Source organism: Clupea harengus, chromosome 12 (genome assembly GCF_900700415.2).
Source record: "Clupea harengus chromosome 12, Ch_v2.0.2, whole genome shotgun sequence".
Classification (NCBI taxonomy): Eukaryota; Metazoa; Chordata; class Actinopteri; order Clupeiformes; family Clupeidae; genus Clupea; species Clupea harengus.
In genome coordinates, this window is record NC_045163.1 from 9965940 (window position 1) to 9977191 (window position 11252).

The window sequence follows — 11252 nt, forward strand, 5'->3', positions numbered from 1 at the left end:
CATATCTTACTTCAATAGAGAGAGATGTTAGAGAGGTATACATCTTACTTACATAGAGAGAGAAGTTAGAGGGAGTTATATATTTTACTTACATAGAGAGAGAAGTTAGAGGGAGTTATATATTTTACTTACATAGAGAGAACAGTTAGGGTGAGTTATATATTTTACTTACATAGAGAGAGAAGTTAGAGGGAGTTATATATTTTACTGACATAGAGAGAGAAGTTAGAGGGAGTTATGTATTTTACTTACATAGAGAGAGAAGTTAGAGGGAGTTATGTATTTTACTTACATAGAGAGAGAAGTTAGAGGGAGTTATATATTTTACTTACATAGAGAGGCACTTCCCTTCTGTTCAGCTCCATACTGTCAGCATCTATGGGCAGACAGAGAGAGCAGACCGGCATGTTAAAGGTCTACAAGGGAGGGAACACAAGAAAGAACACATACATTCACACAGTCTCTCACTCAAACACACACACACACACACACACAATTATGTTAAGAACAGGCTTTGTTTAACCCGACATATGGTGTAAAAACACCCCAATTCACATACACTCACTCACCACTCACACACGCATAGATCCCCCCCCCCCCCCATCTCCCCCCACCCCCTGCCCACCCCACACCACCCCCACCACACAACCCACACCCACACACACAGGCACCAGTAATAGAATTCTACACAATCACACAGACAGGCTTTAAAAGGCACTTTGTGAGACCTGCACAAATCACTATTCACCAAAAACAAAACATGACATTCAGCTTGGAGCAGGGTCGGGAAAGGGCAGCAATGAAAGGCCAGTGACGGGGGGAGGGGGGGGGGCGAGAGAGGGGGGGTTGTCCACTGTATACACTGTATGACCCCCAACCTAAATGCTTTGGCAATATTGTACAACGTTATGGTCATGCCAATAAATAAAGCTTCTTTTGAATAAGAAATTATTCAGAGGGAGAAAGAGAGAGAGAGAGAGAGAGAGACAGATAGAGGGGAGAGAGGTGAAGAGGAAGAGAGAGAGAGAGAAATACGAGTAGAGGGCATAGAGTTCACTGTTAACTTTCAAAACCATTGACTCGGATAGCTGAAAATGTCTCTGGGCTCTTGCATGCACTGATTGGCCATTGTATCTAGGTGTGCTTTAACTGACTCAGCCCTGTCCCCCAGCCCTGTCCCCCAGCCCTGTCCCCCAGCCCTGTCCCCCAGCCCAGACTCAATCAGACTTTGGCACGGCCCTAGGCCTGGTCAGGGTTGGGAGTGCTTCAGCCTCAGCTGCAGTCAGAGTCGTAGCCGGCAGTCTTCCCTCAACCTTGGCCCCGGCAATGTTTCACCGCTGTGTTGTGTGTTTTCACTAACCCAGTACTCTTTACCAAGCCGGTAATGGCCGTCAGTCTTCCCATGGCTCTAAACACCAGAGACATCTTAATCTCTTGATCCGCCAGCACTTCCCGAACACCGTGTCTCAACTGGAAAGAATACGGTAATCTTCCTCTTTGTCCATTTTGACTTTCAGCCTGTAATAATGTCTATTACGCACGGAAATGAAGCCCAAGCGGGGAGCAGTGAAGTCTGAACAAAAGGCGTCGCGCGAGAGAGAGAGAGAGAAGGCCACGTCTGGCAAAGTCATTTAGCTTCACTAATGGCTGTGGCACATGGAACATGAGTGAGCTCTGACGTGTTTCCCCGGGGACTGTACTGGTGGTTACGCACGAAGCATAGCACAACATTATGCCCTTGTGTGTGCCTGATGCCACAGTGGGCCGCGCATGGTAACTCCAGACGCGGGAACACACACGACACACACCTGATACTGTGGTGCTCGGCTCACGGCTATGAATACTGCATGGTGTGACAAAGAGGAGGGGGTGCCAGGTACCACACACACAAACAGAAACACACACTTACGCAGACACACCCATGCGTACTTACACCGACAAACACACTCACATACACAGACATGTACACACAAACACACACTCACGCAGACACACCCATACACACTCACACACAGCACACACACCCACACACCCACATGTGTACACACAAGCATATGGACACCTGTGTACTAACTCACAGAGACACAATAACACACACACACACTGAATACATGCACTTCTCTGGCCATGCATTTAAACACACGTAAACGAAAGCACCATTTTACACAGGAGCTCACAGGCAGCCACTATTCTTTCACAACTCCTATAACCTAGTTTTGCAGAAACACACTGTCACCTGGAGGCACCAGGTTATCAGTGTATATAAGTTGAAGTTTATGTTTCTGTCTTTAACGGACACTTTTATCTGATTCCAACTCTGAGATATCAAGTTCTTGTCATGACTTCACATAAAGTTCACCTCCGCCTCTTTCTTGAAGTGAAGCTACCAATCTGCAATCAGATCTGAACAGCTCTCCAGTTAGCCCCTATCTGCTATCGGCTATGTCTCCTAAGGTTATATGCTCCAACCGTCATCAATGTTTATGATGCCTTAAGCCTCACCTTTAGATCTGTGAGTTATGACTTATTATAAGTATAAAAAGTTATGCACCGTAACCTCATCAGCAGGCAAAAATAAAAATAAAACCAGATAGCATCTTCCCTGAGGTAAAAACTGGGATTGTCAATCCTTGTCTCCCCAAACAGGTATGTGACTGCGGGGGTGGGGGTCAGTTATCTCATTCCAGAAAGGATGAATTCCGCAGGCATTCCCGCCATCCCTTGGTTATGAGGTTCGGAATGCTGGGACTAAAGGCTGATGCTTTGCTCCATGAGCTGCAGATGAGCCATCACCTGCCAGGGGTTTGGAGGGGATGTACAGTACCGACCCGATAAGCACTGCACAGGGCCACACCTTGCCGTTTAAAAAGCAAACAAACACCTGGCTTTATCTCCACGGAGATGACAAGCTGGCCAGCCAATGATGGGCGTGTTCCACCAAACCGTTCTAATGGCAATGAAACAAACAACCTCAGTTCACCGTGGGAACGGTTTCCTTTATGTCCTAAATGTGTTTCACAAACTTTCTGTCGACCAATCACTGACACTGGGAGAGCTTAGGACGAATCAGGCCTGAAGAACAATACCACATCATCAAACTGTAAACTGAGTGCACATACGTACTGTATAGTACACTACATAGCCTTATAATCTCAGCATTTATGATGTTTACTATAATAATATTTTAAATAGTTTTAGTTTATTTGTTTTTTATCAAGCAAGACTGGATAAAGGAGGAGTATTTCTGTAGACAAACCCCTTCCACACAGGTTACTGAGAAAGACAGAGATTAATAATACATTTATCTCAGTAATAATTCAATTATTATTTAAATAATAATTAAATAATATACTGTATTTAAAAAATTGGCAAAGATATTGCCAATAAAGCTCATTTGAATTTAACTGAATTAAATTAAACTAAATTGAGAGAGAGAGACAGACAGACAGACATAGAGAGAGAGAAAGAGAGGTTTAGCACTCCTTTATTAGGCCTCTGTCTAACGTTCTTATATGATTACATTAAAAAAACACAAAAACACTAAATCAAAAAGGCTTACACCATCAGAGAAAGAGAGAGCGAGAGAGAGCACAGAGATATGTTGATGTTCAAAGCCCCTTTATTGAAGCATCCTTGGAAGACCTAAAGAAGACCTGAAGAGGCTAGTAGCCCTAGCCTTACCCAGACTACATCAAATAAAAACTACACCCAGAAGAGTGAGAGGACATGCGGGGAGAGCAAGAGATGGAGAAAGGGTATAGATGGTCAGACAGAGGACCTCGAGTAGGTGGTGTGAATGATCCATGACTACATTAGTTTGTGTGGCTGAAATTGAGCTGGCTTTGGCCAGACACTCTCAAATTCCACCTGCTATTAAAAAACACACACTGGCTCCACGCCAAGAGGCTCAACACACACATACACACACACACACACACAACAGCCTGACTTCTCCACTAAAGTATCTGCACAATGACTTTTCTCAGCCTGCTGGGGCTAGCCTTGACTCTTAGCTTGTGCCTGTCTCTTCCTCTGAGAAGAAGCAGTTCAGGACTAATGACAATATACAAGCTAAAGAACTTTTTATATTTGTCATACACAAGAGACAATTTGTCTGCATGCAGTACAGTAAGGACTTTGTATGGTACTTACAGTACACGCATGCACACACACACACAGACAATTCATATTATCTTGCACACACACACACACACACAATTCATATTCTCTCTCACACACACACAATTCATATTCTCTCTCTCTCACACACACACACAAACACATCAAACACTTACAAACATACACACATACAAATCATATTCTCACACAGCCTCTCTATCCGTTTTGGGCGTTTCCTGGGCGTGGTGTGGGTGTGTGTGTGTGTTTTATTCTCAGGAACATCTGTGTGAGCATTCATACCTGTGTGCAACTCACTTCTTCTATCTCTTTCTGCGTGTGTGTGTATGTGTGTGTGTGTGTGTGTGTGTGTGTGTGTGTGTGTGTGTGTGTGTGTGTGTGTGAGAGAGAGAGAGAGAGAAAGTGCGTTTGTGTGCGTGTGAATGCAAGGATGATTCAGGGTGTGTATTCATGTGTGAGTATGTGATTGTTTGTGACAGAATGGGCCGAATTAAGTATTGCATAACAGATTGGGCATCATGCTTGCCAAGAGTATTGTATTGCTACAGTACCACACACCTATCCTACCCTACTACACACACACACACACACACACACACACACACACACACACACACACACACACACACACACACACACCTATCCTACCCCACTACACACACACACACACACACACACACACACACACACACACACACACACACCTATCCTACCCCACTACACACACACACACACACACACACACACACACACACACACACACACACACCCTACCCTACTACACACACACACACACACACACACACACACCTATCCTACCCTACTACACACACACACCACTCAGCATTGCCCCAGGACTGAAACTCTTAAAGGAACAGGAGATCAGCCATCATTCTTTTCAAACTTTGATTTGTAGTGATCTGGAACGACAAGAATGTACAAATGTCAGAATGTGACTGACACTGACACTGACACACACACACACACACACACACACACACACACACACACACACACACACACACACACACACACACACACACACACAGCTGCTCTTTCCTCTTTAGTAACATCATGTGACAGATGCCACAGCTCTCATTCATAAGGATCAGTGGAGATCAGTCCCAGACGCGGGCGGATGCAGCCTCCTTCACTGTTTAGAATGTGGTGATGAGAGTAATCGTCAGCTCTGTTTCAGGTCTGGATACTGTCTGTACTCAGACAAAGAGAGAGGGAGATCGCCTGACGAAGACCGTAAGGTGGAAACATTGTGAAAAATAGAAACACTTTCTTCGGAAGCATTCAAATCAGGAGTGTGCGGACATTCCCTCTCTGTAAGTGTTTCCATTTTTGTACACTGCACCACCAGAACCGTACTGTGGGTACTTCTGGCTGTGCCCACCTCGACAACCAACCATCTCTATCTTTTATAGCCACCAGTCAAGTTCTGACCCGTTCGGCAGAGGTGCTGGTCCAGTCAAAGCGGGACTGCACACCCAGCCTGTGTTCGAGTAGTTGAGGAAATCTTCGTGGAAAAACAACACACACGGCTTCTGTTTTCTCAGCCGTGCCCTAAAACAAATCACCCACCCATCCTCAATCACCCTCTTCCTCTTCCTCCTCCAGCTCCCAGCTCTCTCCCTGGCGTCCTGACTTCCCCCTTGCTGAGCTGCCTAAAGCCTCACATACAGGTTTGCTCACTTCAGTTTTGACCCATTAATGAAAAGAGAGCGACCAACCCTGCCTTTCCTGCAAAACACAGTCCATCACACTCCTCCCACCTGTACACCTGTATATCAACATCCCCCCCGGCCCTGTTTACCTTCACACACAGGCCTGTAAAACCACTATATCTAAGAAGTCTCTCACTAAACCTTTTAATTTAACTCTCCATCAGTGCAGTGCAGTAAACAGTTCCTAGCAGCGCTCACTTAGGTGGTTAGGTTCCACTTGCTGACCACATGCACTCTGATTTTAGCCACCATGCATGAATGAGGAACCACAGTACTGTGAGCAAGTGCTCTACACAGGTCCACAGCCCCCATCTAATCCACAGCTTACTTATTACCTATTGACACCCCAATGACAATCATTAACTGCCCAGGTCTGTTTTCACTGGACCACCACGAAGACAGCTGGCTTACTACCTCCATATTAAGGATGCCAGCGCAACAATAACACTTCTCAGCATGGATGGGGTTGATGACTAGTTTCCTTAGATGGGCTTCTTACTCCCTAAGAAAGGCTCTATGTTCATCATCACCTCACAGACATGACACCTTCATATCCACAGAGGAGCTTACTAACTCTGGACCAGATCCACTCAAAAGACAGCTGCCATCTTGGTAAGGTGTCTCTGGCTGCTCAAGTACACAGCTTAAGTGGTGTTTTACTGGGACGTAACTCAATTAGGTTCACTTAGGTCCAATCTTAGGCTTCACAACGTACATACCAACACATCACTGCTTCACTGCTACATACACCAACGCATCACCACTACACGATATATACAGTACACAGTCAATATATACAAGTCAGACACTGCCAAAGTCTGGAGAGAGAGAGAGAGAGAGAGAGAGAGAGAGAGAGAGAGAGAGAGCTAACCCCTGGATGAGAAGACCATGTGTACTTTCCCATGTGGTCAAACACAATGCAGGTGATTCTGGACCTGCCTCTTACAGGTCTGTTACAGACTGTTGCTACATGTTTGTGCGATCAGATCCGTATCTCGTGGGGAGTGCAACACACCAGGGGATTCCAAGGTACATGGTTTAGTGACAAACATGGGTAAGTCAACTTAGAGTAAGTGGTAAACCTCCTAATAGAAGACTTCTCTGTTTTGTGAGGACAATGAAGCCATAGGGCTCTTCTATTGGTAGGTTTACCACTTATTCGGAGTTAACTTACCCGGGTTTGTCACTTAACCGCATTCTTGGAATACCCACTGGAGGCAGCTGAGAGGTTAACAGACCCAGCCCAGCTCTGGCCTAGATCTGTGCTGCTGCAAACCGCAACCCTCTGGCAGAGGAGATGCCGTGTTGGTAGTGGTGGTGGTGGTGGTGGTGGTGGCGGTCATAAATCTCATGGCTTCATCTCTCTCACATCAAAGCCCAACTGGAAGAGGGTTGCACAGAGAGCTAAGGAGAGGCCTAATCCGCTTATTAGCGCTATCTTGGCATCGTTCACAGCATAGCACCTCTGCTCTGATGTGATCCACAACGGCAGTACTATTAGTGTAAAGCCCAGACGCCACAGAGCCCAGTAAAGATAGGGGACATTGCTGAGGTTGGTGGGGAGAGAAGACTGTTGGGGGTAGGTTGTGCCATGTCTCAGAGTCGTTATTTCCAAATCAGGTACTTTTATTTACACTCACATCTGCTTGAAACAGGTGTTTGTTTATGTACAGTACATGAAAATTCATTGAAACAGAGGATACCTCTGTCAGGTTTCTGAGAACGAATTTGGGGGGGTTAAGTGGAAAAGTCATTTTCAGAATTGTAGGTTCACACACCACCTACGCGACACTTCTGTAACAAGAGAGGTGATGAAGTCAACCATCGCCTTCTTTATTATAACTGCACAGGAGTTTAAGTTACCATAAAGTTCAGTCACGTCTCTCAACTCTCACTTCCCCCGTTCTATCTGGGAATCTCACGCTGCGGTATCAGCATCACCAGAATAGTCGACAGACTACCACAGCCAGACTGCATGTCTAACCACATAACTATTGAGACCAAGCTACAATTTCTCTGAAACGTACTGATTGTAAAATCGCCCAACGACTACAACAAACACAGGTCTTCAACAGGGTAGCCTGCTCCTACGCATACAGCTGTTACAGCGAACAGGAGTGAAGCAGCTACTCACCTCCGACCATCAACACAAAATAGGCTGCGCTGAATTGAAGAAGAGTCAACTTCACCGGCCGGTTGATTTCTGTGACAACTTGTCTATAAAATCCCACTGATCGCGTATTTCTAAATAATATAGGCTATTAAACTGTCCATTGCAACAACAAAAAAAGGAGGAATGCTACTTTTGCAGTATGCGTTGAAAACGAGTTCTCAGTATCCACCGTTCGCGATGCATCTCACGATAGGCTGAACCTGGCGTTTGGAGAGCGCTTGCCGGTCCCTGTCGGTAGTGCGCCAGCGGTCCTGCCCCCTCCCCGGTGACGGGTCACCACGGAGCGCGAGCGCCACAATAACGTGCTCACGTGACTGCGGGACAGAAGAGGAATTGACGCCACGCTGGATTAACCCCTCGTTCTACAGGTAAACTGGAAGATAACCATGACTAACAGTTGACTGAAAAGTTTGCACTAAACATTTCAAACATACGCTTGGTCAACGTGTGATCTTAAAACATGCAAACATGAAGGATGACCGTTAGGCTTACTTTCAACTCTTTTTGTCTTTGCATGTGGATGTAAACTACTCTTGCAATTCTCCACTGACAAGAATAACCCAGTTCATATTTCTTTCTCTTATTATAAATAAACTATAGGTCCGACCGGGCCTGAAATAATTTCGTTCAAGCCTGAAGAATGTAACAGACAGAGCTAATTTAGAAGATTTTGACCGAAGACTAGCCTACCTGAAGGCTAAACCTTGCCCCTTTGCTGACAAAACACCTTTCAGTCCTTTAGCAGTTTTATAGCAAAACGTTTATAAAGTTATCTTGTGTTTGGGACGGTTGCTACTAGTCTCCATAGCCTTGGCCTTTAAATGAAGGACGCTCCGACTTGAGTCTTGCCATTTTCCCCTGAGCCTATACCCCACTAATTCCTCCTAACTCTGACATGGCCTGCGGTGTTAAGGCACTCAGTTCTCTCTTGCACACTCAGAGAGAGTTTGTCCTGTGAGACCCTGGCAACTAAACAGGAAACCACAGAGAGTCTAAACAAAATGCCCACCCTTCCTGCGCCCTCCCCGTCGACCCAGATCCAAGTCCAAGCCCTGGAACTCTTCCAGAGGTCTCCCATCTCCCGCAGATCCCCACGAAAACGGCGAGGACCCTACCACCCAGTTTAACACACGAGAATAGTGACATCTGCTGGATTTACTTGAACAGAGCAGCCACCTGTGTCATTCCATTATTGGTTTCATTCAGCAAACTAACATTAAGCGTATTTTTAAATAATATCATTATACTGCAATTAGAATAACAACACTGCATTTAGAATAGCAACACTGTAAGCACTAATACCGAAAGAAAGGTATTTATAATTATTTTGTCAGTCTGAACCTCAAGTTAATAAGCTGGTCGTGAAAGGACGAAGAAGAATAAGAAGATGAAGATAATAAGGGGGAGAAATTATGATATGCGCAAACGAACTTTCATTTCGTGCAGTTTTATGAGGTTAAGTGAATGTGATAATGAAATCATCAGACAGCAGAGGAGTTTTCGAAACAGCCTGTAGCGTCCTGGATTAATGAATTAGTTTGTGTTTTAGATCTTTTTTGACAACTAGTTCTACGGTAGGATGTATGAAATGTTACGTCCTTTGAAAACTAGATCCGTCACGCTCAAGAGGGATCTGACGGCTCAAGGCTGTCTGACTGAGAATAAAACACTTGCTTCATATCTACTGCCCTCATGTGGTTAAATGTGTAACTTGCACCAGAGTGTAAAAAAGTTCTATGTTTGCTACACATTTAACTTTTCCAGTGCGTACAGTAAAACTGTAGCTCAGTTGATATATATCTTTGGGCAAAGGCGTATGCCATGTCATTCCTGCATTTTCGCTGTGTAGTATGTTGGTAGTCATTGGACTAAACATTTACGTGGTCAAGGCATGAAATGTAAGTGCAGCTGAAGTAATGGAACAAGAGAGAAGTGCACCAGTGTCTACATAGTCACCTTCCTGAATGCAACACATACCTCACTGACACTGTTCCTACCACATCCATAGCAGGTCAGAAACTTCATTGCGTAATCACTGACTTGGCATACAGAGACATCACCTACATCACTGATGGAAAACAGAATAAGGATGTCCAAGTAAGGGTTCAGTCCATCAACCCTCCCAGTGTCACCAGCAGGCAAAATGTAGACATCTACCTCTGCATGTAACTCTTAACTGGAAGGAAACTCTTTTGTAACCTGTTGACATTGTAAGATAGAAAACTGGAATGATTCCCATACCATAACCAAATGTATGCACAGGTGGTGGACACAACAACAACAACAACAGCTGTAAAGAAAGACTATATGTCTTTACACAATATGGTTTGCACACTCAAGTATATTGAACAACATCGTCACCCGATCCAGTGGTCATCAGGTCAAAGTCCAAACATTCCTTTGCAAAGCGCAGTAAATGTATATCTGTTATATACACTCATGCTGGTTTTATTTTACATCTCATCGGCTTTGGCCTGTATTGCGTTAAGTATAACACAAGTGCACCAGGCAGTTCACAACCACCAGGTGTAGGGAACACTAGGTGCTATAAATACCAGGACTTTGTAGATTTTAGATTCCCATTCTACAGCAGTGGACCAACTTGCACATTCTGCTCTGGAGTGAATGAAGGTAAGACCAGTGTGTATTTAAACAGGCTGTTACCATCCTCACCTCACTGAGTGCTCAAAGCATAGCATGAAATTAAATTGAATTGAATGATTTTTTCCCCCCAGTTAGTGGCAGAATAAATATTATAACAGGTAACAGGTTTATTGTAATCAACATAAATGTTATAGATTTTATAAATTCAGAAAAAATTCAGCATAATTCCAATTCATGAATTTGATAAGCAAGATCACTTCCCCCCCTGCTTAATACACACCCTATACCTCCAAAGAATCCACTGGTATGTGTGTCATCTCACCTCATGGGTGTGCTATAACATCAAAATAAACATATTTGGTCTGGCCTCAGCTTGGCTTCATGAAACTTTTTATAATGGTTGTTTTTCTGGTTCAGTAAATGTCCTCATTTTTGAAGACAATATGGAATTTTAATGGAATTTTTTGTTTGCTTGAACTTCTTAAACCAAAGTCATTTTGCTCCCATAATATGAAAGACAGTGTGGCAAAATCTCTGCAGCACGTTTATGTTTTTGCCACTTGGATCTGTATTTATGATGTATAACACATCTCTGATTGTTTGGA

At 44.3% G+C, this 11252-nt stretch overlaps 1 protein-coding gene across 5 annotated transcripts in view; it reads right to left on the reverse strand.

The window, feature by feature from the left end:
• The window catches only part of arhgef28a (Rho guanine nucleotide exchange factor (GEF) 28a), a 77076-nt gene extending 67924 nt beyond the window's left edge, over positions 1-9152 (reverse strand). For 2 of the 5 annotated variants that reach the window (XM_031577131.2, XM_031577129.2), the window contains exons 1-2: positions 8005-8351; positions 333-376 (exon numbers count right to left, since the gene is read on the reverse strand). In XM_031577131.2, the coding sequence (XP_031432991.1) occupies positions 333-376; positions 8005-8014 (54 nt within the window). In that variant the 5' untranslated portion in view covers positions 8015-8351. Of the gene's footprint in view, positions 1-332; positions 377-8004; positions 8352-9052 lie in introns of those variants that run through there. The other 3 variants (XM_031577130.2, XM_031577132.2, XM_031577133.2) reach the window with 3 other exon arrangements.
• Positions 9153-11252: the final 2100 nt, after the last annotated feature.